The 22,984-nt window shown below is 41.4% G+C and overlaps 2 protein-coding genes across 7 annotated transcripts in view; one reads left to right on the top strand and one right to left on the bottom strand.

The window, feature by feature from the left end:
- The window catches only part of SDCCAG8 (SHH signaling and ciliogenesis regulator SDCCAG8), a 154,924-nt gene extending 145,208 nt beyond the window's left edge, over nt 1-9,716 (bottom strand). For 2 of the 6 annotated variants that reach the window (XM_077813473.1, XM_077813474.1), the window contains exon 1: nt 8,966-9,716. In XM_077813473.1, coding sequence (XP_077669599.1) covers nt 8,966-9,020 — 55 coding nt within the window. In that variant the 5' untranslated portion in view covers nt 9,021-9,716. The remainder of the gene's footprint in view (nt 1-8,965) is intronic. The other 4 variants (XM_077813469.1, XM_077813472.1, XM_077813470.1 and 1 more) reach the window with 3 other exon arrangements.
- Nucleotides 9,717-9,843: 127 nt separating this feature from the next.
- CEP170 (centrosomal protein 170) overlaps nt 9,844-22,984 on the top strand; it is a 186,524-nt gene continuing 173,383 nt past the window's right edge. The window contains exon 1 of the mRNA XM_077813468.1: nt 9,844-10,073. The gene's annotated coding sequence lies outside the window, so the exon portion shown is untranslated. The remainder of the gene's footprint in view (nt 10,074-22,984) is intronic.

The following is a 22,984-nucleotide window of genomic DNA, read 5'->3' as shown; positions in this document are numbered from 1 at the left end:
ATTATTTTTATAGAGTGAAACTACTAGCCTGACAGGAAGAGGGAAGGAGCAGAGATAAACACTTGACCCTGTCCGCAACAAACACAAGTATATGAGTGCCTCAGGTAGAGTTTGATCCTGTTAACATTCAAGTGTAGAGTATGTCTCTTCAGAAAGTTAGATTTATTGTTGAAGAAATAAAACACAGAAATAAACTATTTTGTCCCAATCAGGTGATCAAAGTGAAAGATCAGCCTCAGACAGCTAGAAAAAGGAAACATACGCAAAAAGAGTTTAGGAATGAAAGATGAAAATCTGTTTGGGATATTAATGCTGCTTTAGTTAAAAATGAAACCCACAGATGTATTACCACTCTCCACCCCCTAAAAAAATTGCACAAAAACCTAGGGATTTGTATCATCGGAAAAGCTAAAGTTTTAATTGTTATTGCTTCTTATTTTACCATGGAAATGAGGGTATGTCTACACTGCAATTTAACCCTAGGTTCAGACTCAAGCCTAACGCCCTTTCGGTCTACACATAAATCATGCTAACCCAGGGCTTGGACCCAGGATCCTGTGAGGTTGCAGGGTCCAAGCCAGAGTCAAGCTGTGACCCAGTTAAAACAACTAGTCTGGAACTCAGGAGATCACGGTTTAGTTGCTGGCTCTGTTATAGACTATGTGGTCTTGGGCAAGCAATTTAGGAAATATCACCCTCCTTTTACAGCTGGGAAACTGAAGCAGAAAGACTTTCTCCTACCATTTGTCTGCCTTGTCTATTTAGATTGTAAGATCTTTTGGACAGTCTCTTACCATGAGTTTGCACAGTGCCTACTACTTAAATAGTCTAAGAAAGTGATCCAGGGATCCTTCAAGCAGCCTGTATTCTCATTTAGCGCTCCACTCACCCCTCGCCCAATCAATTCACTGACACTTTGGCAGGAATGCAAGAAAGTATTTCTACCAATTTTCTCACACATCACGCCAAATTAAAACGGTGACGCGAGACTAGTAGTTAGAACCCTCTGTAATCATTCTTCAGACATTTTATGAGTGGCTAACATAGTTAATAACTCCAGAAATTGCTTCACATCCAGGAATGTAAGTTCACATCTGTTCACCTTGCTTTCTCTAAATTTACCATTGGTTTGGGGGTGATTCAGTCTGTCTATTGTATTGTGTATGGCTGACTCGGATTTTAAGTTCCATGGGACAGGAAGCATCCTGCATTGGCACCCAGTGAAATGAATGAGACAGTTCACACCTCAGAGCTATTGTTTCAAGCTCTCTACAAGCATCTCTATCCATTACTCACTTCACATTTTGAAAGTTTTCCTCACAACCATAATAAATAGAGTTTTTTTTGTTTTGTCTTTATTTATTTATTTAATGGCTCTGCACAGGGCTATCCACATGTTTTTGGCTAGTCTTTTTTGCCACCCAGGAGGCAGGGTGGGAGGAGCAGCATACCCAATTTTCTAGGGCTCTGGAGTAATGCAGGCTTTAGAAACAATAGGGGTGTAACAGACATTTCCATGCCAGAGTTTCTTAAACAATTGATGAGTTCCAAGTTATAGTGACTGTTTCCATACATGAAAAGCTTGAGAGCCTGGCAAACTGAGAACTAGAGGCTAGACTGAATGACTCCAATTGGAACCCTAAAAGGGTATAATTAGATAACAACATGGAGATGAAGAGCTAATTGAAGACATTAGGGTCACAAGATACATGTCATGGAGTAGGATTAGATAAATTTCCACTGCTTCTGCCAAAGTAGAATCGTTTTTTAAATCTGAATGAAACAGAAAACTTCTGTGGAGGGCAAATTAGGTATTTGAGCTACTACTTAACATAATAGGGTAATTTTGTATTGTAATTCAAAATAATATTAGTTTTGTGCCTAATCCTACAAAAGTTTATTCACCCCGTTTGTCATGTCAGTGGGACTAACTGTGTGAGACATCAGTGAGACTACTCCTCTAATTAAGGCTTACAGAATCTAGCCCTCAGTAAAAATCTCCTGAATGATGTGGTAAAACTGCTTGTATGCAGTACTGTAATTTTCATGTATAAAATTTGAGTGTCCTTTATTCTTCCGTTTTTATACTATAAACAACATGAAAAAGCAATCTGAACATATGTTTCTGGTGCATAAGATTATGTTGATACATCATTTTCTAATAGATGGTGCTGAAGATATGGGATGAGGCTGCTAGCAGAGGGACAAATTAAATCTAGTTAGATCAGACTTCCACCTAAATGATTCTTACAGTACAACAGTAAACTGGAATAAGACCTTAAAAAAAAAAATTACCTAACCAAATTAAAGCTCTTTGATTGTCAATGTTTATAGGAGCTCTGACAATGACGGAAAATGGCACAGAGGCTACCAAACATGACAATGCACATTACAAAAAAATATGCAACTGCCCCTTAAGGAACACAACCATTGTCTACCGATCAAATATCATAGTTGCAGAGCAACTGCCATAATGGGATAAACAAATGGTGCATCTAGTCCAGTATCTTACTGCAGACAGCAGCCAACACTGGATGTCTCAGAGAAAAGTATGTTATTTAGTATTTAAATGAGAGTCACACCCAGAAACCCTAATCAGAATCACACTGTGCACACATGTGAATACACACTTTCCCTGCTCCATAATACACCCAACCATGCAATTTTGGAATTACTTTAATTATTTATCTTCATAGCTATGCATAGAGCTTTAGACAGATAAGATTGACAGGGCCCAGCCCCAAGGAGTTTAAAGTTAAACAGCATAGGAGAAAAGGTTTCCCACACACCAACTAACGATCAGTTTATGCCCTGAGATGTGAAGCTTGATTATCCTTGCAATTTTTTCCTAGCGAGTGCAAGTACAGAACATACTAAAGTCTCCCATTCTTCAAAAAAAATGTATTAAGGTGTCCTTTTCCAGAATACTACATTGATTATACTTTTGATATTTGGAGTAAACCTAATAAAAACGGTTTCAGAGTAGCAGCCGTGTTAGTCTGTATTCGCAAAAAGAACAGTACTTGTGGCACCTTAGAGACTAACAAATGTATTTGAGCATAAGCTTTGGTGAGCTACAGCTCACTTCATTGGATGGAAATAAATTTGTTAGTCTCTAAGGTGCCACAAGTACTCCTAATAAAAACGGTTATTCTTGGGCACCTTTTAAAATTGGAATTTTATTGCATCAGTGTAAACAATAAAATATTTGGTGCTGTAGAGATATTTTACTGATGTTCTCAACTTGTTAATAAAAAAAGAAAGTTAAAGGTTGGAGTCAGCAACCTGTGAAGCAAAATATGATGCTGAAGAGCTTACTATAATTCAAGGGTATGGTGATCAACTTTGATAAAAAAAATTACTGGGATAACAATTAGCTGTTGAAGTGAAAAAAAGAGAGAAAGTAATGAGCAATGTTTGCCATGCCTAAACAAGAGAGAGGTTTTTCAGATGTTGAACAAGAATCTTAAAGGCCCTCCTCTATAATGAGGCGCTGAAGCCACCACATTCATGAACTCAGATATACCACAAGTGTTCTTTGAGGACTAGTGGAGATGCAAAGCAAAAGAATCACTTACCACAATAAAGACAAAGTTAAAGGGTGAGCTGTCCAAAAGACATAGAAAACAGTTTAAGATAATAGTACAATGACAGAGGAAGTGATAATTTAAGAGGAAATAGTTGCTAAGCACACAATTTGAGGGAAAATAAGAACCACGTTCATACTAAATGGGTATATATTACTATGATAAAAACTGAGGTAAAAGGCCTAGACTGAATAGCTTTTTACAGAAAAATTGCTGACAGTTATTGGCTATAAATACAAAGGAGGGCCCCACTTTATACAGACAGATGTCACATGAGTCCTAATAGGAAAAAAGTTTGTCAGAACAGTGCTTCTCAAGCTGTCTGATGCGGGGGACCGGCAATTTTTTTTTCCCCATGTGCGTGCAAACCGGCAGCTGATGGCTCATGGACAGGCACCAGTCCGTGGACCACCACTTTGAGTAGCACTGTGTTAGAAGGTTGGAGGCACTGGAACCATAATCATTGCAGATTCAGGAGCATAGGAAAGTGAGTCATGTGCAACAAGTCACTGGCCTATAAGGGAAACAAATTCTCTTTTTCTATCTAAACCCATTCACTGAAAACAGGGGGGAAAAAAAACAAAAAACCCAGCAACTGACAGACAGCTACAGAAAGATTTACTGAGCAAAAACATACAAACTTCACTCCAACCACATGTAAACAGCCAAAATAGCACATAATGTACTTCTAGAATACTGTTTCAGCCAAACAAATGGTACATCTAAACCCATTAGAAAAGTAAAAAACTAAGACCAAAAATACCCATTCAACTGAGTTAGGACTTGCACTGTCTGATTGCCTATTTATCACTGGAAATGTGAGATATGCAGCTTCATAAGAATAATGATTACCTACATCTTGTCTGTATTAAAACAGAACTTCAGACATTTATTTAAAAAAGTTAACTATTATTTTAGTATGTAACCTGAAGAGAAAAAAAAAGATAAACCACTTCTTTTTGTAATTATTTTCTTGAGCAGCACGTTGGAAAGGACTTTTAGGTTTCCTAAATAATCTTTATTACTTCTCACACCATAAAAAACAGAAAACAGACTGCTTAATTTTTCAGCTGAAGTTAACTGAGCTCATGCTCTTAACTTCTGATAACCAAACTGTTTGAATTCACTATCATGTTGTTTGAATTGCCATATCTGATGGGTGAGTTTTACATGAAACTATTTAATACCAGATCAAAAGAGTGAGAAAAGTAAAAGTTTAATTATTCAAAAAGAAAACAGAATAAAAACACTTAATAGAATGAAAAAATATATGATATAATGTACTAATCTTCCGAGCCAAAACACTGAATAAGAATATGTATAACATGCTTCAACTGCTTCCCAAATGGTTGATTTCAGTAATGTTTTTAGGCAAGCTAGCAAAAGCAATCCATGTAAACAAAGCGAGGCATATCCGAACTTTGAAAACCTTGTCAAAGGTGCAGCAGGCATAATGGCCAAGGGTAAACCAGTGAGTAGCATAAGGACTTGATAAAAGCAAGACAAGGCTAATGAGGAAAGGAGGGACAGGTCACATGTTTGACAAATGTCAATTGGAGGGTTTGGAAAGGACATGCTTCCTCTTAAATATGGGTTTTACGACAAGGCATTCCTAGTCTAAGGGCTCGTCTACACAAGGAAGTTAGTGCACAATAAACTAGAATATAAATACAAAGCACAACAGCTATTCAGCACTAACTCCCAGTGTGGACAAACTTATTCCTCACTAAGAGTGCCTTTGTGCTGTTTAGCTTAGCCCAAAGGCACTCTTAGGGCTTGTCTACAAAGGTGAGGGGGTGAAGAAGTGTAGTACAGCAAGTCAATCCAGTTTATTTAACTCACAGTACATAAACCAGACTAATAGCATGCGTATAAGACAAGTGTGCCTCTTTCAATTTGAATCATTCTGTACACATGGCAGTGGCTTGGTGCTTACTAAGCACGTAGCTTTCTTGATGCCAACTTGCAGAGAGCATAAGGATTACAGGAACCCTCTGGGTCTTGTATTTATATTCTAGTTCAACAAAGGGTGTCATGGGAGGTCTCTAATAAAAGCGTATGTCACACTGGTGATCAGTATCACTGTGAAATGCATGTACAGATGGTATATAAGACGTTTATATATACACACTGAAAATTATGTTCTTGAGGTCTATGCCTAGAGACAGGTCACAAGCGAAGGTGAAAAGCAGATTTTCTTTCAGACAAGGAACATTTATTGGTTTATATATAAATTGAATATTCTCTGGTTCACAATGGGCAACCATTAGCATTCTAAATCAAATGCTAATGAAGAGCTGGCAGGGACTTCAAAAGAAAACTAACAGGAAGAGGGCCATCCTATCTTGGGGTGTACATCAAAAGTTTGTTTGGGGAGGGGAGGGAAGAGGACAGGCTAGCATCCTGTCCCCTAGGAAGTAAATGGACAGTGAGTTTGTTTCATAGAATGGGGATCTCAACCAGGCTTGGTTGAACATGCTGGAAGAAACTTTGGGGGAGATAAGCTTCTTTATACTGTAGGATAAATTGTTAGTTAAATTAAGGCTCTAGAAACTTATGATTGTCTTATATGTAACTGTGTTTCCAATATTCTTACTCATTATCACTTGAATCTTTGTTCCTGGATAACAGATTTATAATGAAAACAAGAATAAGTTATCTAAGTGTTGTGTGTTCAAAGGAGCTGTGTTCCAAAATATAATTAGTAAGCTGCAGCGTACTGTTCCTTTAGAAACAGTAGGCCTGTCTGTGAGTGTTCAGTAGACGCTACATAGGTACACACCAACCCTCGAATCCCTAATATTCTATCACTAACCCGCACAGAGACAGCAAAGTCTATGGAACCCTGGAAGGTAGTGCTTGTGTTGCCAGAGGCTGGTGGTTTCAGTGAGCTAAAATAAGCTTGCTCAGACAAGACTTTCTCAAACTAAAGGCAGGAGGTGGTGAAGTGCCTTACAACCATGTGTATCCCTGCAAAGCATTACAGGGCTATGCCATTGGAAAGGTACCATTGCACCATTTTATAAATCTTGGTAATGCTCAGGAGATTATTGATAGCATTTGACAGTGGGATTACCAAACTGCACTAGGACAACTGATGGGAGTCATGTGTCTATTATTTGTCACAGGCTCACAGGGTTCAGAATTCATAAACAGAAAGGAGTATTTCTCTGTAGTGCTCAAAGGCCTGATTGACCACTTTGGCAACTTCATAAACATCAATGCAGTGTGCAAGGCTGGCCTTAAGGAAAATGGTGCCCTGGGCGAACTTGTATTTTGGCACATACCGAATCACCTCTGACCCCACAGGCCCCCCCCCCCCCAGCTTTTCCCCTCACCCCCATCATCTCCAGGCCCTGCTGCCTCACCCCAGTGCTTAATTTGTATTGAAAGGTTATTTTGGGCTCCCTTACACGCATTAAAGTCTGTATGCACATCAAACATGCCAATTCAACTGTTCAGTCAGTCACAAGAGTCTCCAAATCCAACCCCCTTGTGTCCCCCACATCCAACCCTGCCCCGTCTCCCATATCTAGCCCTGCACCCAGAGAGGAAGTTGCCATCGCAGCCTGGCATGCATGGACCAAGCAACCCGACCCAGCAGCAGCAGAGGCTTTCCCTCTCCACACTGTGCCACAGCTCTCCGCTGTCCAGGCTGCTAGGGATTCATTTCAGCACCCCCAGACCCTAGATGCTGCTGCTGCTAGGGGCAGGGGTCAGCGTCTCTGCAGCCAGCTCCATGCGCCTACAGGTGGGACCACAGCTTCCACACTCTCTCCTTATTCCTCCCCGCCAATTTGATGCTGTCTGTCTATCCCCCATACCAAGAGGAGCTATGTGGTTTCCAGCAGGAAGGCATAGCAAGCAGAGTGGGACCCAACCACAATCCCTCCATACAGGACTCCCTGCCTCCCTCAACACCATGCCTTGTTCCTTGGCTCAGCTCTTTCTCAGGCCCAGAGAGGAGCTGATGGGATCCAGCAGGAGGACTTGACAGGAGGAGCAGGACCCCAGTGCTGGCTGAAGTCCCAGCTGTGTAAGGTAATCACTGCTGCATGGCCAGGGAATGTCGGTGTGCAGGCAAAATTGGACTGGCATTGTGACCTGGCACATGGGGTCACAACGCCCCTGATATTTGGCCCAGCTGCCCCTTCATCTATACAGAGGGGCAGCTGGGCCATATTTCAGTGGCATTGTGACTCCGTGCACTAAGTGCTGGAGGGTGCCACTCCAGGCTGGATTTCAGGTGCTGGAGCACACACACACTCCCTCCCCACCAATCCAGCAGTACCATACCCCTGCCCTCTCAGCTGCATGGGCCTCTGTGCACCTACATAGGCTATTTGTCTGCTAGTGCTTTTATGCCATCACTGTGTCTGCACTAGAAGAGTTGCATCACTTTAATTACTTAAAGTGGTAAAACCTGTGTGTGTATACAATAGGGCCTCATGCTGCAACTGATATATCATTAAGTGTTTCATTTCAGTGACATGTACATTTAGAGCAGGTTGAAATTTTTCAAATTTCAAAACTTCCCATTTTAGGAGGAAAAAAATTGAAACCTTCGCTTTCCCCCCAAAAAACCAACCCTAATTGTATTGTAGATTGAACTGCTCAAAAACTCTACTCCTCTACAGTACAGATGTTCCGGTTGTCCAAGTCCCTTAGCGAGTTAGACAGAATGCACAGCTGAATCTACAATAAACTGTGGTTTTGATCTGAGGGTTGGTGCTATTGGAGCTTCCAGAGTGTTAAAGAAAGGGGGGGGGGAGGCACAAAACAGCTGATTTGGAGCTATCCCTCCTCTTCCCCAGCGAGTTAGAGGGTATGTGGATGTAGTGGAAGTCTGGCACTGACTCAGCCCTATAGTGGTGGGGAGTTTGTAGTTTGATCTGAAAGCAGGGGGCCCAGGGACAGTGGAAATCTTAGTCTGCTTCACCTGATTCAGCTGGCTGGGATCGTTAAGACAGTGTAAGGGGTATCCGCTCCGGTAATTCTACCCGACTGTAGTTCAAAGTTTAGAAGACACGGGGAGTAGAGAGGTTGAAAAGGTGGTGCAGCCCCAGGCAAAGAAGCCAAGTAGCACACTGTGGCGGGGCAATGGCAGGAAAAGAGCTAGCACGCACTGGAGTGGGCCCGTGTTGCCAGCAGCCAGGTAGGTGGTGGAGGGCAGGCAGCACTGGGAGGCAGTGGGCCTCGGCAGGCACTGATTGAGGTGGCGGGGGAGTGGACACTGCCAGGAGAAGGGTCCCCGCTGGCTCAGTGCTGCACACAGCGGGACAAGCGACAGCACAGAGAGCGGCCCTGAGACGGGGCCGGCGCGGGCGGGACTGGGGCAGCGAGGCGGTGGCCGTCTCGGGTGCGTGGACCCTACTCACCTCGAAGGCTTCTCTGATACTGTTCCAGGTCGGACTCCTCCCGGGCCTCCCGCATAGGGGCAGGGTCCACGTCTCACACCGTGAGGCGACGCCCGCTCAGGCCCTGGCCTCTAGCCGCAGCTCCCCTTCTCTGCAGCCCGGAGGAGCATGAGAGTCAGGAGCCGTCCCGAGCCTCCCGCTCCCGAGTCCCGAACCCTCCTCTCCTCCCCCAACAGCGCTCGGGAGCCGTAGTTCCGTATCGTTCACTGTCCCCTCCCACCCAACGGCCAGGGGATCTGAGGAGAACTATAGTTCCCACAGGGCTATGCGGCACCAACCTACCCTCCTGACCTCAAGCAGTTTGGAAGCCTGTTGCTAACCAACTAGGAAACGGTCTTCTCGGCCCCCAGCTGAGCGAGTCGCCTTCAGAGCTCCGCCCAGTAACGCGGCACGTACACACGCTGTGTCATCCCAAACACTACATCGCCCAGCATGCAACGCGCCATCCTCTAAGCCCTGGGAGTTATAGTCCCTACGGGCTACAACCTCCCCAAGTCTAGAAGAGAGCTGCTGCGTTCGGCTCTCTCCCTTTGTATGCGGTCAGATCGCACCTGCGCACTGCGCAACTGTTCTGCTCCAGCACATCTGTTTCTTTCCCCGCAGTGCCTGGGTGAAGCGCACGCGCAGTAATCTCAGGCAAGAGGGAGTCCATGTTTTCCTCCTTCACGCTGTGCCCCTTGGCGTATGCGGAATGCGCGCCCGCTTCGGAGGGGAGTTCGCGCCTCCATTGTCTGGATGTGGCGCAAGCGCACTGAGAGTTCGCTGGAGCGCCCTCGATCGCCTGGGCGCCTGCGCAGTAATTCTCGGAGTCGGGACTCGGACTCCGTTCGCCCCTCCCCCCCACGCATTGTGTGTGTGTGTGTGATAGGTGGCGCTTGCGCAGTGCCCGCGCCCCGCTCTGTGCCGTTAGCCGCTATGTCCAGGGAATAACGTTAGAGCGGTTGCTAGCGTGAGACCGACAGAGACGGACGGACCCGGAGCGTCCCGCCCCCTGGCGACAAGGAGATGGCGGGTCAGTGAGCGGCGGCGCTAGGGACACCCCTGCCCAGCGAGTCTCCTTCGCGGGGGGGTAAGTGATGATGTTCCTGCCCCATTCCCTTCCCGGTCTGAGCTGGGGCGCCGGGGGGTTGCATCGTCCGTCCCTGCGGGGTGGGGGGGTGCTCTCACTTCCCCCTGCGCCTCCATGGCCGCCGCCGCCCCCTTTGCCGTGCCGGGGGGGCGTGCGGCTGGCGCTGCCCCAGCCTCCGAGCTGGCCGCCTGCGCCGGGGGGCTTGTTCCAAGCGACTCCTCCTGGATTGCTGGCTGCTCTGCACCGTTCCCACCCGGCGGCCGCCGCCGCCTTTCCCTGCTGCTCCCCGCCCATCAGCCTGCGCTGCCCACGGGCGAGCCCGAGCCGCCGGCCCACGCTGGATGCAGATGGAGCCGCTAAATCGCTTTCTTCCTCTCCCTCCCCCTCCCCGACACAGATGTGCCCCGTGGTGGGGGGGAGGGGAGCCTTCCCTATTCCGCTGCCCCCGCGGACAGAGGCATCCCTTCCCGTCCTCCCTCACCTGGGAAGGCGAGTCTCCTGTAGTGTGGGCTTATTGTTTATAGCCAGGGTCTTTTTGTTTTTAAATCTCTCCTCCCCCGTTGACGGATTTTGTTGTTTCATTGAGTTCTTTTTATTTTTGAATCTTCCCCGTTTCAAAACTCCCCCTAGTTGGAGTCTAGCAGCCCCTCCACACACCCCCCCCCATTAGGAGAATGAAACTCTTCCTTTAATGTGTGTGGAAAGGGAAATGAGAAAACCCATTATCTCCCCTCTTATTTGTCTACTTCCTTTCTCTCTCCCTTTCTTTCTCTCTATCTTGAGTATTTTGATAAGGTTTCTCTCTAATTGTTAACAAAACCCGCACTTCCCGAATATTTGATAGACATGGGTTCTTACAAATGTTTATCAGGAAAAGGTAAAATAATTTGCCTTTTGTGAAAGAATATGTTGGAGTGGAAATGAATGGGTTACTAATATAACACAAAGCTGATGGCGCTTTTCAAATATAAAGCATTCGGTGGAAGAGGAAGCTGACTCGACTGAGAAGCAGATGACAGTTGTATGGATGAGCTTTATTTCATGATCTCATCCATGCACTGCTTGGAGCCGGATGCTAGTGGTTCTGCAGTGAGGGTTGGGGGAAGGAGGAGGGATTCTATTCAAAATTGTCTTCTGGTACATTTAGTATTCAGTAAATCCAGTCTATTCATTGGCATCAGGCGGGGCTACGGTTGCGTCTCTGAATCCAATCAGAGAAATGCCAAATGCATGAAGCACACACCACAGCCATTCAGTGTAGTAGTACTGTATGTGTATGGACATTAGGAAGCTGACTCTCAATGAAAGGTATCTGAGAGCATGAGATAGTATCCAATAAGCTAACAACTGTCTTAAATATTTTTTAAATGAGTTGACAACAGGCCACCTATTCTGCAGGGATTTAAGGGGGAGTGGGAGAAGGTTGAGGAGTGTTTATGGTTTAGATGAATTGAAGATATGACATGCCTGTTTCGGATCTTTTGTCATAAGGTGATGTGATGGGTAAACTTGTGAGTTAACCAGGCTCTTCTCAGTTGCAGTGAAATTATAGGTATTCGTAAAGTATTCAACTACACTGATCAGGTACCTCCATGGAGTCCCATTCAAGTGAATTGGACTGTGCGCTGGCTCAGGATTTGCCCATATAAAACAATATGCAGAATCAGAGCCAAAAATTGTAACATTAATATGAGCAAAAACAAAATTAAGAGTTCATGACGAAGTAAAACTATTTCCCCATGGTTGAAGAAGAGCTCTGTGGAGATTGAAAGCACATCTTTTTCACAAATGAGTCCAGTAAAAGATACTACCATACCCACTTTGTCACTCATGTTTTCACATGACTAATTTCCAGGTATTCATTGTGCCTAAGTGTTGGAGAACATATCTTATCCAAAAGGGTATTAACGTGAAATTTGTTTGCTATTAAAAAATGAGTTTAAAAACAGGTGCTCTTGAGCTTTTCTACCATTATTTATGTTTATGCAGTTGCACTTCCCTGTTTTTAAAAATGTTTTTTTCCTTTGTTGCTCGATGAAAGGCTCACAGAAACAGGGGAAACTGACTAACAAGTGGGAAAATAGTGATGCTGAATATACACAAAATGTTGTCCAAATGTTGTCAAAATAATCAAGCTGGAAAAGATAACTTAAAGATTAGAGAAAATATATTTATCTAGAAGTTACTTGATAGTAAGTAAAATATTTTCAGACAGTGTTGCAAGCTAAACTGTAAGCCATCTCTGTAAAAACTTTATTGCGATTTCCATCTTTGGCTCTGATTTTTGTATAAAATATGCTGCATTTACAAGTTGATTTGTTTTGTTTTAAAGCTGCCCGCATTGCACACTCAGGCTGGGATCTGAAAGCCAGGATGGGATTTCTTTCTTTCTTGTGCTTCATCACCAGTAATTTCTGCAGGTAGAATGTAGCTTTCAATTCTGATGATATATAAACCAGAAAATAATCCACTTCACTCTCTTGGATCTAGAAAAGTCTACTTGCTCACTGGTGGTTGGGAAGTCGGACACTTCCCTTAGTAATTGGAACAAGGCCTAAACCATCAACATTTGCAGAATTTGATCTTTCATTTAAAATATTGTTTCTAGCCCTTATGGATACAAATATAACTTATTTAATGTTAACTAATTCTGTGCTGGATCCCTGATTCTCTAGACAGATTGTTCCAGTGGCACAGTTGTTCCTGTTAGCTTTGGCAAGCAGAATGAAATTGAGGTGAATCTGATTAGTTTCACTGTAGTTCAGAACTCCCTGAGAAGCCGCAAAACTGACCAGAGTCATATCTGTCTGTCTGTGTTACTACTGAGAAATCTACTAACAGAAGAGACAGGCATTGCAGCTGTTCATGAATTAGGAGAATGAAAAGTTGCAGAATCCCTTACCGCTATTTCTCAACAGCCATGGGGTTGTTAGAAGGACAGAATAGCAGAGAACCCCCCTTTGCAGAAACTGTTGCCTGGAGCAGTGGAAACCCTCACACATTCCAGCAACCAGGAGACTGTTGAGGAATGGGGAGAAGAGAGAGAGACTCATCTCTTCTTGGGGCTTCTGATTTGTTAATCAGAAACTGGAAATAATAAAGGTGAAGCCCCCAAGAAATGTTTGAGTACAGCAACTGCTAGGAATTCCAGCATCCTCCTTTTCCCTAGCAGCAAAGGGTTTTGTAGTGATGGTGCCAAACTTTGTCCGTTGATCTTATTGTAGAGCTTTTTTCCGTCTTTTGTACTAGCCTCTGGCTATTAAGTTTCTGGTACATTTTTAAACCTCACCCTCATCCTGTAGCTGTATTGACCAGCATTTCTTTTTCTGCCTCATTCAATACATTTCTTCAACAAATAAGGCAAAGACTTATGGTCAGTTGCCTCCTTCACTATGCTACCGTGATTCATCAGTAGAGCTGAATGAAGCAGGTGTCTTGGGGAGGGGAATAGTATGTGATCATGTAATTAAAGATTCTTTTCTATCTTGACTTTAGTAAGGCTTTTGAAACTGTCTGATATGACCTTCTCATAAACAAAAGAGTGAAATATAGCCTAGATGAACTGAATATAAGATGAGTGCACAACTGGCTGGAAAACCGTACTTAGAGTAGTTAACAATGGTTTACAGTTGAGGTGGAAGGACATATCGGGTGGGGTCCTTAGTCGAGTCCAGTTCTATTCAATGTCTTCATAAATGATTTAGATAATGACATAGAGAGTATACTTATAAAGTTCGCAGACAATAACAAGCTGTCACGGGTTGCAAACACTTTGGAGGACAGGATTAGAATTCAGAGTGGTCTTGATAAGCCGGAGAAATAGTCTGAATTAAATAGGATGAAATTCAGTAAGGACAAATGTAAAGTACCATGTTTAGGGAGGAATAATCAGTTGCGCACACATAACATGTGAAATGACTGCCTACAAAGGAGTACTGCAGAAAAGGATTTGGGGATTATAGTGGATTACAAACTAAATATGATATTTAGTTGTACTTTTAATGTATTATGTAATATTGTTGCAAGAAAAAGCAAACATCGTTCTCAGCTGTATTAGCAGGAGGGTTGTAAGCAAGACATGAGAAGTAATTCTTCCACACTACTGGCCTCAGCTGGTGTATTGTGTCCAGTTCTGAGCACCACACTTCAGGAAAGATGTGGACAGATTGGAGAAAGTCTAGAGAAGAGTAAGAAGAATGGTTAAAGGTCTATGAGGAAAGATTGGGAAAAAAAATTGGGGTGGTTTAGTCTCTAGAAGAGAAGACTGAGGGGGGACATAATAGTCTTCGATACATAAATGATGGTTATAAAGAGGAGAGTGATAAATTGTTCTTCTTAACCACAGAGGACAGGACAAGAAGTAATGGGCTTCAATTGCAGCAAGGAAGATTCAGGTTAGACATTAGGAAAAATGTTCTTACTGTAGGGATAGCACTGAAACAAATAACCTAAGGAAGTTGAGGAATCTCTGTCATTGGATGTTTTTAAAAACCGGTTAGACAAATGCCTGTAAGAAATTGTCTAGATAATACTTACTCGTGCCTCGGTGCAATGGATTGGACTAGATGACCTGTCTGGGTTCCTTCCACTCCTACATTTCTGTGATTCTGTGAATTCACATGCACAATGAGGCAAATTAAGGTTGCCCAGGCAACCTTAATTCTGACATTTCGCAACTTTTGAGTATTTCACTTTGCATCCTTAATATTCTTTTATTGTAGTTTGTGTGTGTAAGTAATTGTGAACATACAGTAGACTTGTAGAGTTGAGGTTTATTTTCCATTATAAACTCAAATTCACCCACCTACTCATCAAAAATCCTCAAAAGGCCATTTCCACTTTAAATCTGGCGTCTATGGCCTGTGGCTAGAAGATACTTCTTTAATGCAAATTAAAGGTGATTTGGACATATTGTTTTTGACAGATGAAATTTAGGAAAACCTGTTTTTAATCATGTTTGGTTTTTAATTCATGTAATTCTTTTTTGTCATATCTTATGTCAAAAGCAACTTGTCCTAAAAACTTAATAAAGTTTAGTCTCTACATACTGCAATGGCTTGCAAACTGGATTAGTTTTGAGATTGGGAAAGGCATCTTTGGCAAGATTCACAACTGTATTAGAAAAGTCAAAGTATCCTGTCAGTCTTAGACCTCCTTTTAAGAGGATGTCATATGACTAAGTAAGTTGCAATTGCAATATGTATACTATCTACATAGACAGTCAAATTAAGTGTGTTAGTCTAAGTGTCTTAACCATTGGTTAGCTGAGGGAGGAGCATTGAACAAGTGTTTTGGGCTACATCATCTAACTGGCCATAGTTACAAAGGGAAGAGTCACATAAGCTTCACTTATTATCATTTGTAATACATCTGATCATTCCACACCTGAAGCTATTGAGTTTTATCCAAAGATGGCATCTGATATCAAAACTAGGGGTCTGCACTGTTGGATCTGTCATGATCGGCATTGGCTTTGTTTGAAGCTGGTTCTTGCCAATGGCAGTGATGTCGGGTTCCTTAGGGAAATTGTCCAAATGGGGTGCCTTGAGCTAGGACAATGGCTCAGCTGAAACACATTGTTAAACAGGGTACCCGTGGCATGTCTTTCACCTTAAGGAACGAATTCTACGAGGCGACTTGTCACCTTGTCACTAATGTTCAGAGGGGTGATGTTGGACAGAACTGGCAGTGAGACCAGATTGCTCAGTCTTATGGTACCTGTTGTTATGTACATGGTTTCATGCTGGTGAGCATGTACATACTGCTGAATTTACATCTTCATAAAGCTGAGCCACTCCTGGGAGCAATAGCAATAGAACAGCACAAAGAAAGCCTGGAATTTCTTAGTGTCTGCTCATTCGGTCCCCAGTGGAAAGTAACACTTGATATCAGAGTGAATGTGGCCTGCAAAGTAGTCCAACTGCAGTATTTTCTCCACATGTGAGATGTGGTCTAGGATGTGGACCTCTAAAGCCCTTAGAATAAGTCCTTGATCCAAAAACAAATGTATCTTTATAAAATAGGTATTAAAAGAACAATGAATGAAAGGTGGGAGGGGGCGTTGCTCTGGGGCACAATTAATGTTATTTGGTTACCTTCACTGTGACTTTTCATATTTTTAATGTCTATTACCTTTAGAAACACAAGTCAAAAACTATTGTTTAAGTACTACAGTGTTCTTGTACACTGAAAATACTTATCAGTAAGTAATTTTTTTTGTCTGAAACAATATACTTTGTGTTGGAGATATCGATTACCAAATGTTGACAGAGCCTGTGATTGAACCAGTTTTGCCCTTTAGTCAGGTTTGGTTATTTTGAACTATTTTGGGTATTGGAAAAAATATTAAGTGAACACCTTCATCAGAAATGCTTCTGCTGTTTTGTCAGTGAATCATTATTATGACTGATGCATATCAATCATGTTTTACAGAGTGACTTTAATACTCATAGATTTTTAAAGCCAAAAGAGGGACCATTGTTATCATTGAGTCTGACTACTTGCATGACACAGACCATAACATTTCACCTAGCATTCCTGCTTCTACAGCTGTATTCAAGTGTATCATGCTCAAAAAATGAATCTATTTACCTTCTACTTGTCTACCTTCTTTTGGTAATGCTTAGACTATTTAAACACCACCAGTATTTTTTTTCTCCTTAACATCTCATTTTCTGTTGCTGTACTGAGATCACAAGGCTAAATTTGTAACCTCAATCACTTCTTCTTTAACAGACATTTGTTATAAATACAGGATTATTACTTGTGCCCATGGTCAAGCAGTAGAAAATGAGTTGTATAGTATACTTATCTTCAATAATAGTAGGGGAAATAGAGAAAAATACTGGCAAAATAAGTTGGTTTTTGTTTTAAAAGATCTGTTCCGTGTATGTTCCATTGGGGAAAGTCCTCCTTTGTCACCAGTTACTCTGTTTAGATTGTGCCAAAGTAATTTCAGTTCATTCTTATTGTACAGAGCTTTAAGGAAAGCTCTTACATACATAAAAAGCTTCCAGTTAACATGAAAACATTTCCCACTCACCTATCACTGTAATATTTATAAGTATATTATGGGCATAGGAAAATAGAAATAAACATAACCCCGTAATAGCAGGGGAGGAACGGGGGGAAGCTGTTGGATTTAAGATTAAAATCTAAATTAGACACTTGCTCTTGTGACTGTAATTTTTTTGCCATTTGCCAAATTCTCATATGGTTAAAGACCTGCAGGCTAATCAGATTGATTGTATCAGAATTGCAATATTTTTTTGTTCGGGGTTTTTTGTTGTTTTGTTTTTTTTAATACACTAATGTAGCTAACATTTATAAAACGCTGTAGAGATAAAAATCACTGTGTAAGAATCACAAAGTTATCACAAATATGCAATCAGGGTTCATGAAACCATAAATGTAAATACTTACTTGTAAAAGTTAATTAAATCTCTTATACTTAGGTATTTAGGATTTTATGTGAGTTGCAGAAAAATATTACCTTTTGTCATGATAGCCAAATACTGTTTTCTTTCTTAGAATATATATTCATGGAGTTTGAAACTAGAGAAGGGTCCCTTATATCATCTAATCTGACCTCCCAAATAACATAGGACATAGAATTTCACACAAGAATTCCTCCATCAACTGCATAACTTTGTGCTGAGTGAGAGCATAAGTTTTAGAAAGACACCAAGTCTTGATTTTAAAGTCTCTAAGTGATAGTGGAATCCTTCTCTTTCGTAAGTGGTTCCAAAGATTAATAACTTTCACTTTTAAAAACAGGTATCTTATTTCCAATCTGAATTTGTATAGCTTCAGCTTCCAACAATTAGATCTTGTTATACCTTTTCCTGCTAGATTAAAGAGCTGTCTTTTTTCAGAATCATGAAGGTACTCGTAGACGATTATCAAGCCATCTCTTAACCTTCTCTTAGATAAAATAAATAGATTGAGCTTCATAAATCTCATTGTAAGGTAGGTTTTCCAGACCTCAAATTGTTGTTGTAACTCATCTGAGCTCTTTCTAATTTTTCAGTTTCCTTCTTTTGAAATGTGGACTCCAGAACTAGATACTGTAGTTCAGTAATGATCTTTATCAGTGCCATGTTCAGTGATGCCACTTTCTTACTGCTTCTTAATATTTCCCTGTTTATACATCCAAGTATTGCATTAGCCTTCTTAGCCATGGCCTCACACTTGGAGTTAGTTGGTCATCCACCAGGACTCCTAAATAGTAATGTATTAATCCTAATGTACTTTTGAATTAAGAAAATCTAATTAAAATGACACAAATAATTTCTTAGCCAACTTGCCAGCTGAGACCACAAATAGAGATAGTCAGCCATAAAAGCATATAAATAGTTTTGTATGTTTCTAAACAAAAGCTCTCTTTGGTTCTGGCTATTTGGTTTTTATGGTCTAAAATTTTTATTGTTGAGTATCTTCCATGTTCAGGAGGAAAGTCCTGCAGGTTGCAGAAGGACATTAAGGTTTCCTACACTGTTTGTTTTCCCTGAGGTTCTTTTAAATCCATGATCACCTTTGGATGACCTGGATGATTATTCTGACAAATAGCGCTGAAGAGTTGTATGAGTTTGTGTCGCTGAAGAATGTGCATCATTGCAGTTGTGTAGTACCTCAGTTTACTAAGGGGGAAGTACATAAGTGGATAATTTTTTTGCCTTGGTCATTTTAAGCTTTTTTCAGTAACTTCCATGTCTGATGAAGAAACAAGAGTACTAGCTGTGTTTAAAATCTAGCTGTTATTCTGCAAACATGGTATCTAATATGTTTGTCAGATATATTCAGAACTCCCTAATGTAGTTGAAAGGTTATTACTCTCACCTTATCAGCGCTTCACTGTGGATGCTCTGAAAAGTGCCTCTGTAAAAAATGGCCGCCTCTTACTATACAAATCTCTGCTCCCATGTGTATTCAAAGATCTATCTGCTCATTTTTGTGACTAAAATAATATTCCACTACTTTTTATTCCTGTTAGCACTGAAGCACTATGAACTATACAAGTGTAACTGAGGGAGAGCTGGATTATATTCCTGCTCATAATCTTCAGAATTGTTCATGATATTCCAACCACAGGTCCAAATTCTCCTTCAGTTACACTTGTAAAATTCCATAGTTTCCAATGATGTTGTGCAGGTATAAATGAGGGTAGAATTTGGTCTTTAGAATTATTATTTTGGGATGATGTATAAGCCAGAATCATAATTAATGAGGCAGGACTTTAATGAGAAGGCATTCTCTTCTGTGTTCAGTTTAACTTCTGTTTGTCTAAATGTTGCAGCTGTCAATGATAGACATAAAAAAGTGAAATGTTGTTACATAATTTGTTGGGAAATAGTCAACATGATTTTTGTAAAGGGAAATCATGCCTCACCAATCTACTAGAATTCTTTGAGGGGGTCAACAAGCATGCAGACAAAGGAGATCCAGCGGATATAGTGTATTTAGATTTTCAGAAAGCCTTTGACAAGGTCCCTCGCCAAAGGCTCTTAAGCAAAATAAGCAGTCATGGGATAAGAGGGAAGGTTCTCTCATGGATTGGTAACTGGTTAAAAGATAGGAAACAAAGGGTAGAAATAAATGGTCACTTTTCAGAATGGAGAGAGGTAAATAGTGGTGTCCCCCTGGGATCTGTACTGGGCTGAATCCTGTTTAACATATTCATAAGCAATCTGGAAAAAGGGATAAACAGTGAGGTGGCAAAATTTGCAGATGGTACAAAACTACTCAAGATAGTTAAGTCCCACGCAGACTGCGAAGAGCTACAAAAGGATCTCACAAAACTGAGTGACTGGGCAACAAAATGGAAGATGAAATTTAATGTTGATAAATGCAAAGTAATGCACATTGGAAAACATAGTCCTAACTATACATATACAATGATGGGGTCTAAATTTAGCTGTTACCACTCAAGAAAGAGATCTTGGAGTCCTTGTGGATAGTTCTCTGAAATCATGCACTCAATGTGCAGCGGCTGTCAAAAAAGCGAACAAAATGTTGGGAATCATCCAGAAAAGGATAATTAATAAGACAGAAAATATCATATTGTCTCTATATAAATCCATGGTACACCCGCACCTTGAATACTGCATGAAGATATGGTTGCCCCATCTCAAAAAAGATATATTGGAATTGGGAAAGGTTCAGAAAAGGGCAACAAAAATGATTAGGGTTATAGAACGGCTTGCATATGAGGAGAGATTAATAAGATTGGGACTTTTCAGCTTGGAAAAGAGGCGACAAAAGAGGTCTATAAAATCATGAGTGGTATAGAGAAAGTAAATAAGGAAGTGTTATTTACTCCTTCTCATAATACAAGAACAAGGGGCCACCGAATGAAATTAATAGGTAGCAGGTTTAAAACAAACACAAGAAAGTATTTTTTCACGCAACGTACTGTCAGCCTCTGGAGCTCCTTGCCAGAGGGTGTTGTGAAGGCCAATACTATAACAGGGTTCAAAAGAGAACTAGATAGATTCATGGAAGATAGGTCTGTCAATGGCTATTAGCCAGGAATGGTGTCCCTAGCCTCTGTTTGCCAGAAGCTGGGATTGGGTGACAGGGCATGGATCACTTGATGATAACCTGTCTGTTCATTCCCTTTGGAGCACCCAGCATTGGCCACTGTCAGAGGACAGGATACTGGGCTTGGTGGACCTTTGATCTGACCCAGTATGGCCGTTCTTATGTTTCAGTTGTTCATTTGAATATTTTCATAGTCAGTACTTTTTATCTGTAATAAAATAACCTTTAAAATATCGCATTGTAATTATTTTGCTAGACCATACTGCAGATAATTAGGTAATTAATTTATTATGCATTGAGGTTATATTTTGCATTGAGTTGCGCCTGTTTCAACCTCACTGAAATTTATTGGCTGTAAGTCAATCAGAATTTGTCCTGGAGCATTAAAACCTGTGTATGACATTCTCCAGATTACGGTCTGGACTACTGGACAGCTGTGTCCCCTCAACTCTCTAATTGGGTGCTTTTTACACTGTTTTGCAGTGAGAATGATTCCTTGTCTGTTTAGACATAGTCTCTAGCATGCAAAATTGCGACCAGCTGAATTATATGAGTACTTCTGGCCAGCCACTCCTGAATTCTATTGCAGAGTGACACCAGCAAATTCCCAGTCCCAGACTTGTCCCCAGAAATGTGCAGCTTGTACTACACAGGTCTTTTCTTCTGTGCAGTACAAGCTCAAAGAAAGTCCATTTCATTAATAGAAAACAATAAGCACAAAGCCTGTTATCTCGAATGGAGTTTCCCAAACACTTTTAAGTGAACTTAAAAAAAAAAAAAAAGATTTTTCTCACCATATGCTCACAGCAGTGTGGCTGGATCTGTCACCCAGAACTACTCGCCCGGTTCAATGATGCTGCTTTTGTCTTTCCAAACGTTGATGCCGTGAGTAGAGAGACTTCATTTGTGTCCTCTGTTCCTCATTTTAATATCTTTCCCTCCTCTCTGAGAATCATCTCCAGCTGGGGTTCAGGTGACAGCAAGTCAGTCTGCCAAGATGTAAATTTTTTGCTCATACACTTCTTCCGGCCAAAGAATGGCCACTTAACCCTGTAATAGTCCACTTGATCATGTTGACGCCTGGCTGAGGTGCTGGCTAACCTTTTGTCTCTGAGGAACTGGTTTGGGCTGCTTTTCTAAACAGCAGTGTTTTACAGTAGAATCTTAAGTTTACATACAATGTTGCTACACACATTTTACCAGGACAATAACGTTCAGTAGACTGAGTTTTCAAATGATACCTCATAAGGCATACTTTGTATAGAATTTATCATAGTATTGTAAAAGTGATGAACATAAGGCTGCAGTCTGTCACACTGTGTATATAGGATTTTATTTAAAATATTATTGTTAAGACTAAAGTTTTTATTACGTATGGCATTGCAGTTTCTGTAGTAAGTACTAGCCAACCAACTTCTTAATTCAACTTGCAATCTCTTGTAAATCTTTCAGTCCAAACATTCTACAAGAAATCCTATACATAGTGTTTTCTGTTGAATCCTACTTTGAGAAATGAAGTTGCATGCCAAGTTTGGATTCTAGGTATAGGCGCTATGTGGTATTTCAAACTAAGATAGACGTTCTTCAAGTCTTAAAATGAAGATGGGTGAAGCACGACAGACACGGCTGTTTAAAATAATATAAATTATGCTGATTTTATATTATTATTTTATATTTATATCTTCTAGCATTTAGCTGTCTAAGGCTAGGGTTCCTAACTTGGAGGGGTGCCAGCTAAAGAAAGGTGTTTGCCTTTGGTCTGTTCTGTAGCATGGTTGCTGGGGGGAGTGCACTTCTCTGTTTCTTTAGGTGGAATTACACAACTCTCTTCCCTTTGATCTTGGTTGTACCAGGCAAGCTGCAGGGAGCAGTGGTGCGCAATACTGGTGTGGGGAGGGTGAGAACACAACTGGGAAAACCTTTCTCCCACAACCTGAGGCTTGGGAGACAACCAAGGTAACATGGTATCCAAAGTAAGAATAAAAAATAGAAAGATAGACCAGCAAAAAGAAACTGCATGTATAAGAAATAAGAGAAGAAAAAAGACAGCAGATATTCAGAGTGTCCAGAAGACACGTGAGATGCAGCTAATGTGTATGATAGCTTGAAATAAGTGGGGGCCTTAGTGGTGGTCAGGCAAGCACGGGGCAGAATCAGCCCAAAACTTCTGGGGAACCACAGAGCTAGAATGGTAGTTGAAATAAGAGAAGATTAAACTCGTACAGATACAGACAGACATCATCTTCCTTTCCAAATGCAAACAGATGGACATCATACCAAAAGGACTGAAGGTAAAAATCCATTACAATCTACATACCACACAGACTATGCTGACAGCTTGTGCCACATTCTCTAAAGAAACTGCGGAACCA

The sequence above is a fragment of the Eretmochelys imbricata genome, chromosome 3 (assembly GCF_965152235.1).
Source record: "Eretmochelys imbricata isolate rEreImb1 chromosome 3, rEreImb1.hap1, whole genome shotgun sequence".
Classification (NCBI taxonomy): Eukaryota; Metazoa; Chordata; order Testudines; family Cheloniidae; genus Eretmochelys; species Eretmochelys imbricata.
This window is presented reverse-complemented; position numbering and strand designations above follow the sequence as displayed.